The following is a 19,743-nucleotide window of genomic DNA, read 5'->3' on the forward strand; positions in this document are numbered from 1 at the left end:
ATGCGACAGTGAACTTGACAACGTCATCTAGAGAAAATGTCTACTGTTATACAAACCTGAGTGCTGCGGCGACTGTCGCCGTTGACTGTTACCACTGAACGGTGGCTTCAAGTAACCGGCCACCTTCCATAGTAGCTATCGAAAGCTGAACACGCTGAACACGCGTAACGGCGTTGGGTGCCCTCATGCTGTGGCCACGTTAGTGGGTGGTAGGTGGCCGAATGGCAGTGCGATATGGGCGGGAAAGCGGAGATAAGTATTTATGTCCTGGAACACTCACCTAAACTAGATATCGGCGCCGGTCGCCATGCGACAGACAACACCTTAGTGGCCTTTCCATTTGACATGTCCAACATATGTCGGTACATCTGGATGAAACATCCACACTTAACACAAATCACGACGTGAGTTGAGTTTCTTGGACCGTGAAAAACATACACGTAATTCCTGCAGTAGTATCAAAACTTGATGCTCCTGTCGAGTAAATGGCATTGCAACCAGGAGACAAGCACGGCCATGGCCACACCAGGTCCGCTGAGTGAACGTCTCGGCGATAGCACAGTGGAGACGACCGGTTGCATATCTGAAGTGCATCCCTATCACAACATGCATTGCATAAATATGGATACAAGACTGTTCGTAACATCGCCACTCACCGCATTGGCCACGATGAGAATTGGCGTCAAACGCACTTCATTCGCTAACAGCGCCGATCTGCGCTGTCATGAGCATCTGCCTGTCAACTGATCGAGCCGCCAAAAGAGCACAGGCAGTCTGACACTGTCTCGCGGAGACACGAATCACGCATGCCAACGGTACAACCCTTCGAAAGCAAATCTATATATACCGTCCTCATGACGGAAACAAGGCGATCATTAGCGTTCCATACGGTATAAGCCCACGAACGTAGAGCGTCCACCTACTATACACAGGTATCCTCAGATCATACACCGCTCCAATCCAGCACACCGCGTATCAAAAGCACGGAACACAGACTCGCTCCGGTCACTTCAGCAGCTACATCCACCGCCCTCGTTGGCGTTGCCTTCCGTCTCCGAAAGGTTGATACTGCCAGGCATGCTCCCGCCGTCCGTGCTATTCAGGCCGACGCCCTTCTTCATCGCAGGAGCCCAGAGCTCTGGCGTGTCAAGGATCCGCTCGACCACCTGCTGGAACGCCTCCTGGACGCCGGTGGACGTCTTTGCGGATGCCTCGATGAAGAGCGAGTTCATCCGCTCAGCGAAACGCTGCCCTTCCGCGTACGTCACTTGCCGGGAGAACTCCTGGTCACGGAGTAGCCGTGATTGAAGTTAGGATGTCAGCCTCATTCCGGCGCAGGCGGAGATGTGGCTCGCACCTTGTCCACCTTGTTCCCAACGATGATCTTCACCACCGACTTCGACACGTAGGTCTCCAACTCCGAGTACCACCGCGGAAGCGCATCGAACGACTCGCGGTTCGCGACGTCGTACACGAGGATGATGCCCTGCGCGCCTCGGTAGTACGACGAGGTGATCGTCCGGAACCTCTCCTGGCCCGCAGTGTCCTGCACGCACAGTCAGTCTCTTCACGAGTATATCAAGAGTAGACGGCTGACGCACCCATATGCTGAGCTTCACCCTCCGCCCCTTGACCTCCATCTTGTGTACCTATCCCGGCCGTCAAGCTTCAGGATCGCTGCAGGCCAGACCATTACAACACATACGCACCCTGAAGTCGACGCCAATGGTTGCGCTCGACTCATCCTCTGGCAACCACTGCTCGTCCGAGAACCGCAAGAGCAGACTGCTCTTCCCCACTGACGAGTTCCCAATGAGAAGCAGCTTCACGTTCACCGGGCCCTTATCCTTGTCGCCTGACATTGTCTATATAGTCGTTGGAGTCGTAACAAAGAGAACAGAGATCTGGGGCGTGAAAGAGGATCAGAGAGGAGGGATCGTGACGAGGATTGGAGGAGGTTGAGGAGACAATGGCAGAACCGCCGGAAGAGGCGTGTTTGGCCAGTGGAGGTGAGCCGACCAGAGCGCGCCTCCGGGTGACTTCATGCCCCGTACGTAATCGCCGCGGCTGTGGCTGCGAGGTACGCATCCAGTACGCATCACACGTGTTTTCCAACTGCCAACGCCGTTCAGACCGATGCTCAGCACAGGCGCATGTCCAGAAGGCCAGCGATCAGGCATGAAGTAGGTCTATATCCATAGATGTACAGGAACTAATATTACAAAGGAATATCGAGTAACAGTCCCGTCTAAGAGCCTAAAGACGGGCCACCGTCTCCAAACACCCGGCACGTAGGAGTCACAGACACAGCCGCCACCCGCTCATAGCTCAGGCTCATCCGCCTTGCACTTCACCGGGACGTCGTAGTCGTTCGTGCGCACTCCTCCGCCCCACGGCGTACGGCCGTCCACACGCGCATCAGGACCCATGCCACGCTCCGCGAACGCGGTCCAGAGGTCGCAGAAGTTCTCGCCGCCGGTCAACACCTGGTCCGCCGAGATGATCGCGTCGCGAGCGTCGAAGAACGACGGCCTGCACGGTTGCAGCTTCATGCCGTTAAGCACGAGCTGGACGCTGAGCGAGTTGCCGTGCTTGGGGACGAGCGGCTTGCGCTCGCCCGCGGCGGTGAACTCTGCCGGGCGGTAGAAGTCGCCCTCGGGCACGGTGCCGTTCGCATGCGGGAGTGGGGGGAAGAGCGTGTCGACGAAGCCATGCTTGGTGATCAGGCGCTGCGAGACGACCCAGAGCAACTCCGCCCAGACCTCGCCGATCGCGTGCACGCCCCAGTAGCCGGGCTTGTCGAGCGTCTTGTACGTCGAGGGGTTGATTGTTTCGTTCAGCGAGTAGATGTAATTCCGGATGCCGGTCTCGCGATTAGCAGCCCAGGCACCCATCGCGTAGTCTGAGTAGTTCGCGTTGCTCCGGATGGTGGTGGCGAGGAAGTCTCCCCAGCCCTCACCCATGCCGCCAGACTCGCCCCAGCCGAGGCAGCCGGAGTTGGCAGGACCACCCGTTAACCGCGTGCTAAGACCGTGGGCAAGCTCGTGGATCACGATGCCGGCCTCGAGGTCACCGTCACGGTAGGGGTTCGCAGTGTTCCAAAGGTACATGCGGCAGCGACCGTTCTGACCATCAGGGGGAGTCATGAAGTTGGCTAGAAGAAGCCGATGAGTACTGCATTCGCTTCGGATACATTGCTACTTACCATTGTTGTAGCCACTGCCATCCTGAGCGTTGGCAATGACAGCGTCGTTCTCCTCACCACCACGGCCGAAGTTGTGCTGCTGGAAGTTGCCCGAGACCTCATCGAAGCCATATCGGTAGAAGAGGTCGTGCACAAGGTTGCTCGTGTAGAACAGCTGCGTGACCGTCGTGTTGATGTACTTCTTCGCCTCGTCGAGCGCATCCTCCCTCTCCGTCTTCTTGGGCACGTACTTGTAGTCGAATGTCATCGATTCGCCGGCATCCGGGCGGTAATTGGCCTCCCAGTCGTTGCGGCCCTCCCAGTTCTCGTGCGCGAAAACGTTGTTGCCCCAGGTGGTCGTGGTGTTGCGCCACTTCTCACCCTTGGGTCCACTCTTGACTTTCATACGGAGCGAATGCGGGTCGTTCGCGAACGGCAGAGAGTGCCACCCAATTGGGCTGGCAAGGGAGTCAAAGTACTCCTTCTGCGTAGAGCGGTTGCCGACGGACGGGTCGTTGATGCCCCAGCTGAAGACGTTGTAAACACCAGTGTTCCTCTCGACGTTCGGCGGGACGGGAGCAACCGGCATCGGCGAGTCCGACGCCCAGTCGACGACGGAGATGATGCGATGCGGCTGGGATGCGCTGACAGCAGCCTCGTACCAGTTGTCCTGCATCTCGACCTCGAACTGCAGCGATCGTCAGAAACCAAGCTCTATCACGACACGTCCAAAAATGGAAACTAACCTTCCAAACGAGCTCGAGGGACATCGAGTCGCCGTTGGGCACCTGGATGAACGCTGCCTTCGCCTTGACGGGGTTGACGGTATCCGGAACGTTGCTCACAAGGCCGGAGATCACCCCGTGACCGCCGACGAAGTGCGTCTCCCAAGTGGACTGCATCTTCTCAAGGTGCGCAGCAGGGTTCTCCATCAGGTCCTCTGCGAGCGTCTTGTTCGGCGTCGCGGCGATCATGAACTGGAGGAGGGCACGCGTCGGGTCGCCCAGAGCGTCCTCCGAGTTCGCAAACGCATCGTCGTTCGCCATGAAGAATGGCGTGCTGACGTGCTCGCAGTTCCATTCGTAGAAGAGCGGGAGGTCCCCGAACTCCTGCGCAAACGGATCGTGGTTCGCCATGAAGAATGGCGTGCTGACGTGCTCGCAGTTCCATTCGTGAGAGAGCGGGAGGTCCCCGGACGCCTGCTCAACGAGCGCGGCGGGATTCTTGCTACCGAGCGTAACCTGTTCGCTCTGGAGCCCCAGAGCCTCCTGTGCCTCCAAGAGCTGCTCGACGTGTTCCGAGCGCGACTCAAGCTCCTCGAAGAGGTCGGCGCAGTACTCTGAGTGGGCATCCGGAAGACCGCGCACAAGACCGGACACGAACGGGTCCGGCTCGGAACCACGGTAGAACTTGAAGAGATATGAGTGGGTACGATGTGTTACGAGATGACGCAATTACATACCGAGTCACCATACGAGATTACAACACCGTCCTTAACATTGACGTTGATGTCTCCGTCGGCGACCTCAATGCCGTGCATGTACTGACGGACGTAGATATGGCTCACGCCGGTGTTCTTGTCCGTGTACGAATCCTTGCGGATAACGAACGAACTGGCGGGTGAAGTCTCGTGCATGAGCTCCTCCACGAAGTGCTGCGCAACCTCGGCCGGGTCGCTGCCCGCGTCCGCGAACCCGCTGGACGTGTAGACAGGATCCGTACGGTAGACCGCATGTGGGTGTACAGGGCCGAAGCTGAGGGTCTTCCGGCGACGAACCTGGTTGTCGTTGTGGTTGCCACCAGGACTGGCGAATGCGCCAGCGAGACCGAGCGCGGCGACCGAAGCGACGAGTAAACGACGCATGGTGAGAATGAATCGGTGTGTGAGCGAGCGGTCGTGTGCTGTGAACCCCCCACTGAGAGAGCTGGAGGGAGTGGTGGTGGTTGGGGAGAACCGGGCTGAGGCTGCGTACGTGCCGCTCTTATCTTGGCGGGTGGCGCCACGCGAGCCGTTGAGATGCTGACCCTTCCGTTTCCGGCGTTCCCGCGGGTCGAAGCGCAGTCACCTCAGGCGCTCGCTGCCAGTGACTCCTGCGTACCGTGCCTCTTCCCATATCCGCATTTTCCTGCTGGCCTGCTGCTTTGGTTCTGTCAGCAGCGCATTGGTGCGACGTCAAACGAGATACGACCGGAAAGTGACTTGCATAGATCGCATTATGATTCAAATCCCGGCTCGAAAAGGCTGTCGCGTGACCGAACTTGCGTGCTCGGAGCCTCGGAATGGGTCAAGTCACCCCCCTCCGCATGTTGTCCTGCAGGTCTGCAGCGTCGGGGTTCTGGCTTAATTTCCGGTTTGATATCTGCTGGTCCACAGAGTGGAATAGGCTGTGAGCACCACCCGATTCCCTCTACTTTGCGATATCTAGACGCTGCCCGTACTGACAGTACCAGGCCTGCAAATGCACGTCACTGCAATTGCAAGTTATCATCAGCATGGCAACTGGCAGTGTGTTGCAGTGACGTTTCGATGCCATGTTCTGACGTGACTCGCATGTGAAGCCTACATGACAAGATGAGCAATTGCTTGAATTCAACGCGCGTCGGAGCTGCGAGCGCCATAAGAGAATAGGATCGAATCCGCCTGTGTCCGCAATCGGCACTACATAAGTACCAACGTTACGGTGCCGGCGTTAGAGATATGGAGATATGTGGCACTGTCAGTCGATAATCACAAAACACATTCACCTTGCTCACGGTTGCTTCCACTTCCCCTCTTGAAGCCCCCCACCAGTATCGGGAAACATACCAATCGTCTTGTGACCAAAAGGACCATTGTATCATCGTAGTCCCTGCTATTCGTGTTTTGAGCTGAGGCAGTCGAAGATAGTATGCGGGCTCGAACTCACCGACGGTTTCCGTGAGCTTGTCACTACATCAGATCAGTTGCGGACCGCGGGTGATAGCGCTCTTTACTTATGTATAGCCTTCCACGGTGTAAGACGTCGCGTTTCAGTAACAAACAGACTTGGGTTGGAACTTGAGTTGCAGGAAGTGAAATGGACTATGTAGCGACGCGACGGTACTCAATTCCTACCATGCGATCCATGAAAAAGCTTAAGACGGCCCTCTGTCGCTGCGACGCGTCCATAAAGTCACGTGATCGCGAGTTGGGTGTGGGAACTTGAAGACTCCGGTCCGTTGGTACAATGTACTTAGGACCCCGAGCGCAATAGTGTACTCCAAATTTCGAGGACGTGTATCCGCGACAATCACGACATGTTGAATCAGTACCTGGCACATACTTCCATGCGCGAAGGCTTGAGTAACAGTATGTTAGCTAACATGTCTATAAAGGTTTGGTGGCAGTGTTATCCAAAGCTTGGGTGGCTCAGTTGGTTAGAGCGTAGGTCTCATACCACTGTATGAATTTCCATGATGGAAAAATAATCCTAAGGTCGCGAGTTCGACCCTCGTCCCGAGCAATTTACTTTTGTTTTTGCTTCTAGCAATCAGCGTCACCTCGCACTGACCACCTGTAGAAGCTTTGCAATGTGTACTGTACTTCACAGTGTTTGGGCGCGCAAGTCTCCTGTTTTCAAGCGCCTTCAAAAACCTCAACTCTCTAAGTCTTGCCACAAGTGATGGGCTTCACGCAATGCCAACACCAAGTATATGTTGCACTATATCTATGTTCTGTACCTGACATGCAATAAACATTGCTAATGGAAAATGTACTAGCATTTGCAGCCATGACAAAGATACTGTCTTTGACTCAGAGGTTGAGATGGGCAGCATGGGGGAGAGTAGTGAGATGGGGATATGAGGAACACCTTGCTTTATTTGTATGATTCATGGACTACATAATGGGCAATGGCTGCATTTTGGATGATCTTATTTGAGGGAACAAATAAGGGAGTAAGATAAAAGGGGAACTAGAACAAACAGGAGTTCAGGTTCAATAGGACAAAAGATGTGTTTCTCTTCCTTTGGTTATGTAGCTTTAGGAAAACGATGAACTGACTAATCCTTTTGTTCTGCTATTCATGGACAAATTAGGTAGTACAACAGTGGAATGTGCTTTGGTACATACAATAGTACTTTCAGCTCTATTGTTCCAGATTTTCCCACACTGGGGTATATAAGGCCGGCTGCAGCCAAATCTGGAACAGAGCATCTTGTACTCATACCACCACCATCCCAGCGCACTAGCTGACCAGCATATATCTCTGCTAACATCTTTAAAAGCCTAACTGAGGCTCTGACTATCTGCACAAGCCAAGACATCATAAGATACTAATCAAGAGTGTTAGTATACAAGAAGACAAGTTATACTATCCAACTGGGATGGCAATAAATCACTAGTCAAGAGCACTCTGAGTGTCAATACAAGACTAGTTGGGTTAACTAGTCCACAACTTCTTAGCCTCACGCATTACTGAAGGTCAGTAATATTGTTACTACATACAAGCCTTGTTATTTACTACAATAGGGAGAAGCTTGTCTTTAGTCAGGACCAGCTAATCTCTAGGTCATTGGTACACCCTCTCATATATCCAACCAATAACCATCTGTCACTAGTGTCACCAATTGCAAGCTATCCTGTGGTCCATAGCTAGAACACTGATGTTCAGTACAGAACTCAAATTGTTGTAGTAGCAGTGTGACCATCCCATCCACAGAGGCAACCACATGCAGCCTGACACATCACTGAGTAACAACAACTTTCATGCCCACATCTACTTAGCACAGATACTGTATCAAGTAGACTGCAGACTGCACGCGATCTGTACATTGTTTCCAGTATTGGTTACATTATCTGTACGAATATAGATACTGCGGTGAATGAGCGAGTGATTGACAAACTGTATAGGATGCTGCGAACGGGAAGAGACTGTCTGGTAAGAGTACTAGGCTACCTGTGCGCGGAGAAGGGGAGATTACATGGATACACCAGAGAAGCGACAACCCAACCGAACCCTCGCCCAATGTCCCCAAGACGCTCTAAAGCAACCGCCGTCTATGGCCGCGGGCCTCTCGTCTCGTCGCTCCGCGGTACAGGCGGGATGTTGAACGACGCAGTGATGGGGCTCCACCCTTCCTCTGCCCGCTCCTCCGCGCGGATGAGGCTAGCGATGCTCGCGGTATGCCGATGGCTCTTCTTCGCCTGGTTTGCTGCGCCGCCCTTTGGCTTCATAAGCGGAGTCGCAGACGTCGGCCCAGGCGTGATCGGCGAACGAAATGTGATGTCCATTTCCTCGTCGGACTCCCTGTCGGACTCCTCAAGGTCATAGTCCGACGCGTCACGCATGATGTTGCTGTTCATGCCCCGTCCCCGCCTACCCACGGGCTCGTCGAGGTCGTACAGCTCGTACTTTGATCGCTGCCCGCCAAACGTAGTGGTGCTCAGTCCACCCGGGGGAAGGAGCGCATTCGTGCCCTTGAGCGCGTCTGGGAGGAAGAGGTAGAAACAGGCGATGGCGAGGCAGGAACCGCCGACGACGTCAATGAGGTAGTGATGCGTAAGGTACATCGTCGCCCAGTAGAGGATCGCCGCGTACGTCCAGATGAATTTGGTGCACTGTGGGAAGAAGTGCGAGATGAAGAGGGCCTCTATGGTGGCGCATGCCGAGTGGAGGGACGGGAAAGCACCGAAGACGACGGGTGAGTTGCTGAAGGTGACAGTGTAACCGTTGGAGTGGAACAACCGGTCGATCCGTGCGAGACCACCCGGCGAGCCTGGCATACTGTAGTTCGCGGGGGTGAGCCCGTAGATGAGCTCGTACCACGGCGGTGCGCAAGGTACGAGGATCTGGATAATGACACCGATGAGGTTCATGTAGCCAAATACCCTGGCCCAGAGGTGCAGCGCCTCCTTCGTTCGGAACAGCCAAAGGAAAGCGCCGACAACGAATGGGAATATGAAGTGGATGACGCCGTACGGCAGCCAGGCTAAGATATCCAGGAAGGAGTGGGTGAAGCGGGTGAGGAGATCGGATATGTTAGCACCATAGAGCACGGATTCCAGCGTCGGAAGGAGGACGACAGAGATATTTGGCCGCCAATTTACGGGGATGAAGCGCGACGTGTAGAACGTGAGGAGCCACGCGAAGATCGGGGTAGCCGGGATGAAGAACTGGGAGGTAAGGGGTATGAGGATCATGATTGCGTAGAGAGTGGGTATCATGAGCTTGAGCGGAAAGCCTGGCGCCTGCATCACGCTCATCCAGAAGGTAGCGAGGGCGATGTGGAAGAGGTAAATCGAGTCGGAAAACGTCCATTGACGCTGGCTAAGCCGCCGGAGTGTGTCCTTGGGCGAAAGCGACTTATCTAGCCGTCCCACGGCAGCAATAAATGCGGTCCATACTCTCTGTAGAGCACGCGATATTGATGTTTGGACGGACATCGAGATGCCTATGGGTACCTGCCGGGAGAGTGAACGTGCGAAGTCAGCTCCTACGACTCCGGTATACCCACTGCTGCAACGCACCGACGATTCCTCAAAAAGCCTAGACAGCAAGCCACTAGCTGATCGTCCTCGTCAATGCGTCAATGCTGAGCCCAAGCCTCGCACAGCCCGTCCCAGAGGTGGTGGTCGAAGATGGGCAGTTACGCGCTCGTCACTGAGCGGTGAGTCCGGCAGCGCTGGCTCGAACACGTGCCGACTCAGCGGGCACTCCGACAACGGCGTCTCGCACGACGCACTCAGACTGCAGCGGCGCAGCGTGTTTGCACCATGCTTTCCCACTGCGAGTCGCTCTCGCCGGACTCGTCGTTCTCACAGCGCTGCCAAGTCGTCGAGTGACATTAGGCACCATGAAACTATCTGCAGCATTGGCTGTTCTGTCCGAGTTGAAGCTCTGCCTGCAACTCGGCTTCGTTCCAACTCTTCGCGCAATCCTCCGTTCGCCTACCTTGCTTCTCCGTCCCCGCGCGATCTCGCGGATCTTCATGATGCATGTGTGGAGTGCATACGGAGACGGCGTAGATGCAAACTCGCGCTCAGTGAAGGAAGGTCTCATACCTGCGAACGCGCAAGGTGTAGTGTTGGATGTGGGTGCCGGTATGTCGTTGTTATCGCTGCCGGAGGGAATAGCCATGATAACACTGGACAGGATACGGCCACACGGTGAACTATCTTGACAACAAGGTCACGAAATACGTCGCGCTTGAGCCGAACCAACTCATGCATGTCGAGATTCGCCAGCGCGCTTCCGCAGCTGGCTTCACCGAGGCCGAGGGAACGCTCGTCATTTTGCCATACGGTGCTGAGGATGTGGCTTCCATCATATCAGCTCTGGGAGGGCCGAATTCGGTCGACACCATCATATCTATCCTGTCGTTTTGCTCAGTGCCCGACCCAAAGAAGAACATACGGACTCTCGTCGACCTAGTGCTAAGACCGGGGGGACAGTTGCTATTCTACGAGCACGTTCTTAGCCCCCGTTCCGACGTTGGATGGTGGCAGCACTTCTGGACACCTGTGTGGAAATACGCAATGGACGGATGCTGCCTCGACCGTCCGACGCACGAGTGGATCAAACAAATGGATGTCTGGAGTAAAGGCGAGCTGTGGGGTTTACCCGACGAGAGCGAGGAACACATATGGTGGCACCGCGTAGGCAAATTCGTGAAAGCAGGGCAATGATATCTGGTATATACGCCTTGACCTAGCGGCCGCGACAGTTACTTATCATTTGGGTTTGACAGTATTTAACGGTTGTTGCCTTTGATTGTATCGGTAGAAGCTCCTTGACAATGATGCATCGGTCCATGCACCCACGTTTGAAGCGCATAGTATCACGAGCCGGGCTCAATATGTCATGCTACCCAGTCGCATTCAGTGACCGAAGGTTCGTAGCACATGCCGCCAATGTCGTCACACACAATTGACCGTCGGTTGGAATGTCTAGGACGGCGTACCCACTATTACTATTTGACCGGCTCCCGTGGCTACGACAGCAGGGATAGTGGACAGCCCTCTGGCAGTGCCGATGGTCAGAGAATAGTATGCTCACACAAGGATCTCGATTGCGTGCTCGTGGACCTGGCAATCCTATATGGTCATTACCACGGTAAATGTAGCGGTCTTCTATGCGAGTGGTTCCGCATAGCACCTCACAGGTAACATCTGTCTCATATGGCGCAAGCAACCAACTGACCGCCGGTAGCACCTTGGTGAACGTCCGCCGTCACACGGCTCGCAAATTGGACTTTCTACGCGGTGAGACGTAAGTCGTACTCTTTCTCCATTCAACGGCGCTGACAGCGCCTTGGCCTTGCGAACCTTGCGCAATGTGCCTAGAACAGCTCGTCAACGTCTTGAACGACGCCCGCCTGGACGACCACACAGGCGCCCAACCGCAGGTGTGGAGACTTTCTTCAATGGCAGCCCATCATTCATAGTGGCGGTATCACTTGATGCCGTACGGGGCATGCAATGCATTTACCTCTTCACAAGTGAACGTGGGCTACTGTCAATGTAGGCTCGCCTGCGCGTGAACCGCCGTCACTTCGCGAACGCTATGCCGCGCACGTTCACCTGGACGTACGTGTCAGATTCCGTTTTGCGAAGTGCTCCACGTCCACACAAACGCCCTAGGTGATGGGTCTATTCTCGGAGGGGTAGGTAACATGCTAAGCAACGTGACGCTGCAGGACCGTGAAGCATCTGCCATTGTGGCAGCGGCCCAGGTATGGAGACGATGCCATGTCCTTGTATTCCGGTTGGGGTGGAAACCCGAAATCGTCGCCTTGCGTTGAGTCCTTATTACTCCTTATTACTCAGATGGACATCACTTAGTTCATTGATAGGGATCGTTGACCGTGCCATGCCTCTCTACCTGAAAAATAGTACCGCACCGGTGGCATCCCGTACACCGCCTGGGGGCCCGACAGGTAGCGGCTCTAGACTCTTCCACGCAGCGCCGAAATCTTATTTCTTGGTCAATGTCTCCGTCTACTAGGAGTGCTGTCGACCCCGTGTCCAGCCACGTTTGACGTTCAATGCATTCGATGGAGCAGTCAGGGTCAATGCAACGTCTTCGGCATTGAGTAGCGACCTTGCGTGCTGCTGAACGTGCACGAGAAGGCTCTGCCGTAGGCGTATAAAAGGTGGCCCTCGACGGCATGAACCCCAGGCAGAGAAACCCCGCATTCACAGCCTTTTCAAATCAACATGAAAGTCATCTTGAGGTATGTCGTCGACCACCCGCTGGTCGCCGCTCTACTGACGTCCACCGATAAACCCCACACAGCTCGCTCCTATTCCTGGCGTCCGTCGCCAGCGCCCTCGTCCTCGACACCCCGTCGGGCTGGAAGTCTGGCCAGGAGGTCACCGAGCACTGGCAGATCCAGCGTGGCGATCCGGCTGCGTTCAACCTCGAGCTGAGGTCGAGCAACAACCAGAACAACAACTGGGACGTCGCTAACAACGTGCGCACCGCCAACGACGAGGTGACGTTCCGCCTGCCCAAGGTGCCGGCCGGGTGAGTCTGGTTTCGTGTTATGCCTGCCACGACCGCAGCTGACACTAACCACAACTAGTCGCTACGTGCTGAGGGCCGTCAACACCAAGTGAGTGTGTCCTCGAGGTGTCAGAGCCGTAGCTGACGTTTCCCGCCAGCAATAACAATCAGGTGTACGCCGAGTCCAGCCAGTTCAACATTGCTCAGTGAAGCAATGTCTCCGGTTGTAGTAGCCACGAGCAAGGTGTCGCGCGTCGGAAATCAGTCTGTGTACAGTAGTGTGTTGAGACGTTGCTGAATGGAGTAGTATGATGGTGGTGTCCTGGGTTTTGGCTAAGCCTAAGAGTGCCCAAACAAAATCACAAGAATGGATGAGTTACAGTCCGATGTAAAGGTCTACTCTCCGGCTGGATGAGCAAGTCTCAGCGGCATCCCTTCCGAAATCTGACTCAGTGATTGTTTCTGGCGAACTCGCATACTTACTGTAAATCAGACTGAGCCAAGTTTGGACCAGGTTGGACGCCGGACTGCTTTCCATCAATTTGAATTTGGCGCCGGGCAGTCCTGTTCCGCCACAGTCACGGTGCATGTGACGTGTCTCGCACGAAAGCGTTTCGCGCTGGACCCATTAATTTCCTGACAAGTTGCCTCTACTTACTCACGTCCTCATACTCAAGTCCCTCGACTCTCAAGATTAAAGCTGTTCTTCAGGCTTCTAGCTTCGGCAGAGCCTCCATAGAAGTCAAAAAGCTGGAATCCACGCCTGCCCTACATGTCCTTGCTTTCTAAGGCGACAGTTGGGACAGTGGGGCTACTCTGCAAGACATTCCTCAGGATCGGCTACTGTTCTTCAGTGTCTGTAAATGGCCTGGAGAACTTGTTCAGTGCTCTCGAGAGCGATGAGAGAAACGCGGGCCGTGGTGTGGTCACCAGTACGTCTCTGCCGTCGCTTCGTCCGTTGTCTCTCTGACGCCTCTGCGAAGTTTCGAACCACATCTCAACGTTTGTAATGCCACTCCCCGGCCTTAGACATGCTCAGCTGACGCTCCTGTGTGTTAAGCTTGGACGACCCACTCGTCTGGGGCGTGCTTCCGCTTCGATACCAGCTCGATTCCCGCATGACGAGATGGACCCTAGGTGCATCTGACATCATGTTTACCAATCCGTGAGTGTTCTCGCTCAGTCCTTCATTCTTCTTGTGTTCTACGAGCTCACATGAACCAGCAAGTATATTCTCTGCATTTTTCCGCAAGGGGCAGGTCATCGAGACGTTTCGCGGCAACGGTTTATTCCAACCAGCTATTGACTTGGCCATCAGAAAGCTGAATAGCGGTGCCTGGGTACGTTTCTTGCATGTCGTACTATAGTCGGTTGTTTACAAAGTCGTGCAGATCCATTTGTTCGGTGAAGGCAAAGTCAATCAACTCATCCGAGCTCCGGGACACAGTCCCGTAGACTTGATTCGGTTTAAATGGGGCATGTACGTACAATTATCGTCATCTCTGGGGCCCATTCTAAGTCGGGGATTTGCAGAGGTCGCATACTAATGGAGACAATGAAGCCCCCAATCATCATCCCTATGTGGCTGACTGGTACTCCCCTTCCCTTCCCAACAAAATGATTTGACGGTGTCTGAGCTTCAGTTTTGTTTGCGCAGGTTTCGATCAGCTGATGCCGGAAGGCCGATCAGCCCCTTGGAAGTTTCTCCCTCGACCCGGTGCTGCACTTAGCATCACCTTCGGCAAGCCCGTCGACAATGCTGCTATCCGCGAGACGCTAAATGTCGCAGTCAACAAAGGCGACATCCCGGAGCTCCCACAAAGCACACATGGTGGGAGGAAGGACCCCGTAAGGCCTCACCAAGAGGAAGTCAGCGCACGGGTCTCGGAGAGCGGGTGGTTGGGCGGTGCGGCGTCGCCGAGGACGAAGGTGGGGTCGGAGTCTGAGACGACGCGTACTGCTGAGTGGCGGGCAGCGGAGGAGATTGCGAGGATACGCAGCGCCGTGACGGCGCTGTTGCAAAGAAAGGTGGAAGAGCTTGGAAAAGACGTCGTGGGCAAGCGTGTATAGCCGGTGTAGACTTTGCTGTGAGTATATATAGCTATCAGCTGAATCTGTTGTTGTAATGTTGCATTGTGCTGTTCCGCCTAGTTATGTAACAGTGGCCGCAAACATGGTTGAGCGTTTGCACCCTTCGAAGGTGTTGCACCGCACACGCGATTACTCAATAGCTCAATAGGCATTGCACCCCGATCCAGCATCAAAGGGCCTAGAATACATACATCCAAACTCATTTAAGCAGACGACACCTATGCTGCAGATGCATGCATGCGTCACGCAATAACCTTCAATGCTTCATCGAAGTCGGCAATGATATCCACGATGTTCTCGATACCGACAGATACCTACAGAGATCGTTGAGTTCTGTAGTAGACGTCAAGCGGAAAATCACATACGCGAATCAGATCGGTAGTAACACCCGAAGTTAGTTGCTCCTCCGCAGAGAGCTGTTGATGTGTCGTAGTGGCAGGATGGATGACCAGAGTCTTCGCGTCACCTACGGAAGACGGCCGCCAGGTGAGTAGTTTTCCTATCCCGCAGTAGTACTCCACTGACCAACATTTGCGAGGTTGCTCGCCAAGCGAAGATTGTCAACCACGGCACTGCCCGCTTTGGCGTCTCCCTTCACGCCGAAGCTCAGCATGCCACCGTAAACGTTCGGCCTCAACAGCTGCTGTGCGAGCGGGTGCGACGGGTGCGACTGGAGTCCGAGATAGGACACCCAGGCGACCTTAGGATGTTGCTCGAGGAACCTATAATCGCACTACGTGAGCGACGCGTTTCTCGAAGGACCGCTGGAATAACGTACCTTGCAAGCGCGAGTGCGTTCTGCGAATGGCGCTCCGCACGGAGGCTGAGTGTCTCAAGTCCCTGGAGAAGGAGGAATGCCGCGAACGGGTTCATGCACGACCCCAGATCGCGCAGGACAATAAGACGGCAGATCATGGCGAAAGCCATTGGTCCGAAAGCTTGGCTGAAGACGAGGCCATGATAGCCCTCGGCGGGCTCCGTGAACATTGGGAATTTCCCCGAACCAACCCAGTCGAACTTGCCTAGGAAGAGGTAGATGGTCGATACATGACGAGTGTGTCGTAGAAGGCGACTTACCGGAGTCGATGACAACGCCAGCGATCGTAGTGCCATGACCGCCGATCCATTTCGTTGCGCTGTGCACTGATATGTATGTTTTAGCTCAATGGGTGCGTACACATGCCTGATATACACACCAACAATATCTGCTCCGTGGTCAATGGGGCGCACCAGGTAACCTGCCAGTGCCGGGATGTTCACATATTCATCGGTTAGCGAGGTTCGTACGTACCACCCATTCCGAAGGTGTTGTCGACGATCAGCGGGATCTTGTGTTCGTGCGCGACCTAATCCAAAACGTTCAGCGACAAACACCACGAAGCTTCATCAAATGCATACCTTTGCCAGTTCAGGCAAGGGCACTACGTTGTACTTCGGGTTGCCGATGCTCTCAACATAGATTGCCTTCGTCTTATCGTCTACGGCAGCAGCGAAGTCCTGTGGGTCTTCCCCGGTCACGAATTTGGCACCGATTCCAAACTTCTTGAGGAACACTGGCGAGACATAGATTGGGTTATACAATACGCTCTAATTGACGACGGCTCTGCCTTGCACCTTTAAATTGATTGTAGGTCTGAAGTAAGGTTAACGTTTGATCAGTACTGCGAATCCTCGAAGCTATCATGGATCAAACCTACCCCACCGTACAGGAACGACCTTTCGTTTGGTGAGCCATGCTAATCGAATGCCAAGAGAACCGAACATACGTGGATACGATATTGTCACCGGCGCCAGCGATCGCTGAGATTGCCATGAACTGAGCCGACTGACCACTCGAAGCAGCGACTGCGGCTATGCCGCCTTCGAGAGCGGCCATGCGGGTCTCGAACACCTCCTATGAGCATCGTTTGCTGATGAGCACCCTGGTGGGCTTGCAAACGGGTGTATGAGCCACGTACGACTGTGGGATTGGCAACGCGAGAGTACATATTCCCGAACTTCCTCCCGGCGAAGAGGTCGGCAGCATGCTATCATGAATATGAGAGCCGGTACGTCCAAGAACGTCGTGCGAATTTCACCTCAGAGTCATTGAAGACAAAGCTTGTACTGGCATAGATAGGCGGTGCCCGTGCGTTCGTGGTCGGATCAGGGACTTGTCCAGCGTGCAACTGGAGTGTCTCGAACTCGGGTGTCCTAATTCAGCGTTCAGTGGCGAAGAATCCTGGTGCGTGCTGAACCACTGACTTGTAGAAACGTTGCTCGGCCATGATGCAGAGAAAGCAGATGAGTGGGTCTCACCACACACCCCGCAGAGTATAAATGCTACCGCACCGCGGGAGTCTCTCGCGCTCTGTCGCACTAGTTTACCGGGGGGGCAATACAGGTCTCAGCTGCGGCGCGCTCGTCAATCACGCCGGTCCTACTGACTGTAGTGTTTCAGTCAGAATCAGTACTCGCTGTTGTGATTCTGAAGTACAAGGCGGGGACCGCGGAGCTGCATGATCTGCGCGCTGATGGTGCGCTGTTTCCGTGGTTCTAGGAGGACGCGCTTGAACTCTGCCACGGTACCTACATCAACGTGTTTTGCGGGATGGTTCCAGTAATGATCACTTTGAGAAACTCACCTGGGTTGGAACAAAGTCGACACGTAAGCGATGCGATGTAGAATGGCACGTACTCCATACGTACTATGCGCACAGTTGCTATTCACAGTTCGTTGCCAGTGTGGGATAACGCACGCATCCCGGGCACGAAGTAGCACCGGGCCTAGGTTCGACACAAACCCCTCACGTGCGCCGTGTGGAGGGTCTTGGTATGAGACTAGCACCGGGCCGTCTCTGTGTGCGGTGTCACAGTCTGAGTGAGCGGTGTCGTTTAAACCATGTCAAGAGTTCCTGGACCTGCTATGTCGCGAACGACTCGCCATGTAAGCTGTAAAGGGCGTTGCACTGATGCAGCGCAAGTAACCATAAATGGACCGCAACAATAGTTGTAATTAGCCCCAAATCCAGACAAGATACTGGGCTACCGCAGACGCGATGTCGGGCCCGGGGAGCACTGAGAAGCTGGAGAGTCTTGCAGTTACTTACCAGTACTGCAGACAATATGATACAGCGCCGCTATCTATGGATGAGTCGTGTCTGTGGCTACCAACACAGCCGACGGCGGCGAGGACGACGAAGCGCTGCGATAACGGTCCTGAGTCCCCTGTTCCACCTGGTCCTTACGCGCCTTCGTGCGTGACTGCGTTTACCCGGGAGAGGAGATGAGCTATCTCTCGCAGTCGCTGAAATGGCCCTACTAACTTAGTACATCAGTATATGAGCCCTCAAGGACGAGGTACGAGGGAATCGCACCGTGTTATCATTATGCGCAATACTTCAGAGCATCCCACTGTCTTGACATAATTTAAGTCAACATATCGCCCTTAGAAAGCAGGATACACACGACAACTCCAGCCTGAGAGCTCGAGTCTGACATGCTTCAGTTGAAATGAATAAACTGTGTGAGGCTTCCTCAGGCAACCTTCGAGGCATATCTGAACCTTGATGAGACTGGAATCCTGAAGCCGAGCTCATCACAAACGCTAGAACGAATCAATGTGACCAAGAATAGTCCCGATGTCCGTCGTACGCAACGTGAATGCGGAGCCGGACGAGCGTGTCGTTGCCAACAGTCGTAAGCTAGACGCTCGAGGCGCTTCAGTCACGGTCACGTGTTATTCAACCGATAGGCGGCGCCGAGCCCGACTCGTACGAGTTCGTGAATCGTCTTCCACTTGCCTTCACCAGCGTGCGCACTGCGGACCCCAATAGCTCATCCTCGCTCGCGTGGCACTCATTTCAATGCCGTTTGACTGCACTCGCACAACATAGCATGTGCTGTCGATGTTGGGTGACCTGTACACACCTGCACTCTCGACTGGGAAGAGAGGTCGACGGAAGGTCTTTCCTGGGGTGCGGCAAGTACTTGCAGGATGTAGCAGGATGTAGCCCATTTGTGAGCAGCCGTGATTGCTTATGCTTGGTCAGGGCGATGTGCCATTCTCACCGATCTCACAAGTGCATCTTGATCGCATACTGACCTCCTCGGCTGCTCAGTCTTCATGCCCCCTTGCCCATGCAGTGTGGTATCCGCTTGTGCAGCATGTTCGAATCCACCAACTGATAGAGACTAGCAAATGACCTTATATCCTCAGACTCGCCGCCTGACGCCACGCCGCCTGACGCCACGGTAGCCTGAAGTGTCAAGTGATATCAGCGACACGAAGCTGTCATGTTCACCTGCTTCTATCATGCACAGCGTGGCTCGAAGAGACGGTATGCTGGAAGCAGGTGCGTTGCGGTATTCCCCGATGTCGACCCTGATTCAAGGTTCGCAGCTGTTGACTGGTAGACAGTCCATATGGTATCGACTCGCCCGCGATAGGCCGTCATGAAGTAGCTGAACCTCCTAGGGCTTGGGATGCCCTCCTTATACAGTCTGCAGAAGGACTTGACGGATAGAAGACAAGGGGACATACCAGTTGCTCGCACAGACCTTCCCGCGCCGTCGACCTGGCGGCCACTCCGTGAGTGCAGCATGTACGCACGCAGCACATCCTTGCTTCCCCCGTGTCCGGCCGTGCGAAGGCTCCCGCCCTGATCGGTGAGTAGCCAAGAACCTTGTCCATATGGCATTGACGTCCGACACCTGCTCCTCGACGCTCGTGTGCGGTGGCCATGGACAGCGCCCACCTGGGTCGACTAGTGTCAGTCAGATTGAATGGTGCATGCACCCCATCGCTCCGTGCTTGTCGGCTGCCTGTACATTTGAAGGAGGTGAAGACGCTCATGTGGACCGTGGCAATCTCGATCGGTCAAGAAGTCGACGAACAGCCAACTATAGCTGCGGAATGGCGATATCATAGGGGAGGCGAGGAGAACGTGCCCTCACGAAGACACCCAGACGGTTCGAGCGAGGAGAACTGTGAGTTCCGATTACTCAATGCGCCGTGCGAACTTG

At 54.7% G+C, this 19,743-nt stretch overlaps 7 protein-coding genes and 1 non-coding gene across 8 annotated transcripts; 4 read left to right on the top strand and 4 right to left on the bottom strand.

Annotated features, from left to right (window-relative positions):
- Positions 1 to 1,010: 1,010 nt before the first annotated feature.
- C8Q71DRAFT_854513 (ras-domain-containing protein) lies at positions 1,011 to 1,862 on the bottom strand (the record flags this gene model as incomplete). Its single annotated transcript, XM_047927068.1, has 4 exons — positions 1,011 to 1,283; positions 1,358 to 1,546; positions 1,602 to 1,649; positions 1,710 to 1,862. 4 exons carry the CDS (start codon positions 1,860 to 1,862, stop codon positions 1,011 to 1,013), a joined length of 663 nt encoding a protein of 220 aa, XP_047782104.1.
- Positions 1,863 to 2,172: 310 nt separating this feature from the next.
- C8Q71DRAFT_740486 (Fungalysin metallopeptidase-domain-containing protein) lies at positions 2,173 to 5,223 on the bottom strand. Its single transcript, XM_047922766.1, has 4 exons — positions 4,647 to 5,223; positions 3,931 to 4,593; positions 3,206 to 3,872; positions 2,173 to 3,154 (listed from the first exon to the last, which is right to left on the bottom strand). The coding sequence occupies exons 1-4, from the start codon at positions 5,046 to 5,048 to the stop codon at positions 2,322 to 2,324; spliced, it is 2,565 nt and encodes an 854-aa protein (XP_047782105.1). The 5' UTR covers positions 5,049 to 5,223; the 3' UTR covers positions 2,173 to 2,321.
- A 1,338-nt stretch (positions 5,224 to 6,561) lies between these two features.
- C8Q71DRAFT_t29 lies at positions 6,562 to 6,666 on the top strand. The gene has a single exon. It is a non-coding gene; the product is annotated as a tRNA-Met (tRNA).
- Positions 6,667 to 7,836: 1,170 nt separating this feature from the next.
- C8Q71DRAFT_417589 (PAP2-domain-containing protein) lies at positions 7,837 to 10,012 on the bottom strand. The gene is made up of 2 exons (XM_047918426.1): positions 9,676 to 10,012; positions 7,837 to 9,605 (listed from the first exon to the last, which is right to left on the bottom strand). The coding sequence occupies exon 2, from the start codon at positions 9,585 to 9,587 to the stop codon at positions 8,202 to 8,204; it is 1,386 nt and encodes a 461-aa protein (XP_047782106.1). The 5' UTR covers positions 9,588 to 9,605; positions 9,676 to 10,012; the 3' UTR covers positions 7,837 to 8,201.
- C8Q71DRAFT_417501 (S-adenosyl-L-methionine-dependent methyltransferase) lies at positions 9,801 to 11,223 on the top strand. Its single transcript, XM_047918425.1, has 3 exons — positions 9,801 to 10,244; positions 10,297 to 11,034; positions 11,095 to 11,223. Exons 1-2 carry the CDS (start codon positions 9,998 to 10,000, stop codon positions 10,827 to 10,829), a joined length of 780 nt encoding a protein of 259 aa, XP_047782107.1. The 5' UTR covers positions 9,801 to 9,997; the 3' UTR covers positions 10,830 to 11,034; positions 11,095 to 11,223.
- A 1,101-nt stretch (positions 11,224 to 12,324) lies between these two features.
- On the top strand, positions 12,325 to 12,975 carry C8Q71DRAFT_740516 (uncharacterized protein). The gene is made up of 4 exons (XM_047922767.1): positions 12,325 to 12,376; positions 12,439 to 12,669; positions 12,728 to 12,757; positions 12,807 to 12,975. The coding sequence occupies exons 1-4, from the start codon at positions 12,360 to 12,362 to the stop codon at positions 12,856 to 12,858; spliced, it is 330 nt and encodes a 109-aa protein (XP_047782108.1). The 5' UTR covers positions 12,325 to 12,359; the 3' UTR covers positions 12,859 to 12,975.
- A 265-nt stretch (positions 12,976 to 13,240) lies between these two features.
- Positions 13,241 to 14,867, top strand: C8Q71DRAFT_740525 (acyltransferase-domain-containing protein). Its single transcript, XM_047922768.1, has 8 exons — positions 13,241 to 13,580; positions 13,632 to 13,650; positions 13,709 to 13,813; positions 13,877 to 13,988; positions 14,040 to 14,128; positions 14,182 to 14,240; positions 14,306 to 14,735; positions 14,800 to 14,867. Exons 1-7 carry the CDS (start codon positions 13,421 to 13,423, stop codon positions 14,716 to 14,718), a joined length of 957 nt encoding a protein of 318 aa, XP_047782109.1. The 5' UTR covers positions 13,241 to 13,420; the 3' UTR covers positions 14,719 to 14,735; positions 14,800 to 14,867.
- A 114-nt stretch (positions 14,868 to 14,981) lies between these two features.
- C8Q71DRAFT_854519 (O-acetylhomoserine ami) lies at positions 14,982 to 17,006 on the bottom strand (the record flags this gene model as incomplete). The annotated part of the gene is made up of 14 exons (XM_047927069.1): positions 14,982 to 15,053; positions 15,105 to 15,205; positions 15,265 to 15,461; positions 15,518 to 15,761; positions 15,817 to 15,882; positions 15,936 to 15,977; positions 16,031 to 16,085; positions 16,138 to 16,292; positions 16,354 to 16,372; positions 16,437 to 16,455; positions 16,506 to 16,633; positions 16,698 to 16,766; positions 16,818 to 16,932; positions 16,984 to 17,006. The coding sequence occupies 14 exons, from the start codon at positions 17,004 to 17,006 to the stop codon at positions 14,982 to 14,984; spliced, it is 1,305 nt and encodes a 434-aa protein (XP_047782110.1).
- Positions 17,007 to 19,743: the final 2,737 nt, after the last annotated feature.

The sequence above is a fragment of the Rhodofomes roseus genome, assembly GCF_022264815.1.
Source record: "Rhodofomes roseus strain CIRM-BRFM 1785 chromosome Unknown C8Q71scaffold_4, whole genome shotgun sequence".
In the NCBI taxonomy this organism is placed as follows: Eukaryota; Fungi; Basidiomycota; class Agaricomycetes; order Polyporales; family Fomitopsidaceae; genus Rhodofomes; species Rhodofomes roseus.

Coding starts and splice junctions, on each gene's coding strand:
- C8Q71DRAFT_740486 (XM_047922766.1), bottom strand. CDS start 5,048: ATGCGTCGTTTACTCGTCGCTTCGGTCGCCGCGCTCGGTCTCGCTGGC. Junction 4,594..4,646: donor TAATCTCGTATGGTGACTCG/GTATGTAATTGC, acceptor TATCTCTTCAAG/TTCTACCGTGGTTCCGAGCC. Junction 3,155..3,205: donor TGGCAGTGGCTACAACAATG/GTAAGTAGCAAT, acceptor GGCTTCTTCTAG/CCAACTTCATGACTCCCCCT.
- C8Q71DRAFT_417589 (XM_047918426.1), bottom strand. CDS start 9,587: ATGTCCGTCCAAACATCAATATCGCGTGCTCTACAGAGAGTATGGACC.
- C8Q71DRAFT_417501 (XM_047918425.1), top strand. CDS start 9,998: ATGAAACTATCTGCAGCATTGGCTGTTCTGTCCGAGTTGAAGCTCTGC. Junction 10,245..10,296: donor AGTGTTGGATGTGGGTGCCG/GTATGTCGTTGT, acceptor AACACTGGACAG/GATACGGCCACACGGTGAAC.
- C8Q71DRAFT_740516 (XM_047922767.1), top strand. Junction 12,670..12,727: donor CTGCCCAAGGTGCCGGCCGG/GTGAGTCTGGTT, acceptor AACCACAACTAG/TCGCTACGTGCTGAGGGCCG. Junction 12,758..12,806: donor CTGAGGGCCGTCAACACCAA/GTGAGTGTGTCC, acceptor GTTTCCCGCCAG/CAATAACAATCAGGTGTACG.
- C8Q71DRAFT_740525 (XM_047922768.1), top strand. CDS start 13,421: ATGTCCTTGCTTTCTAAGGCGACAGTTGGGACAGTGGGGCTACTCTGC. Junction 13,989..14,039: donor AGCTGAATAGCGGTGCCTGG/GTACGTTTCTTG, acceptor AAAGTCGTGCAG/ATCCATTTGTTCGGTGAAGG. Junction 14,241..14,305: donor CATCCCTATGTGGCTGACTG/GTACTCCCCTTC, acceptor TTGTTTGCGCAG/GTTTCGATCAGCTGATGCCG.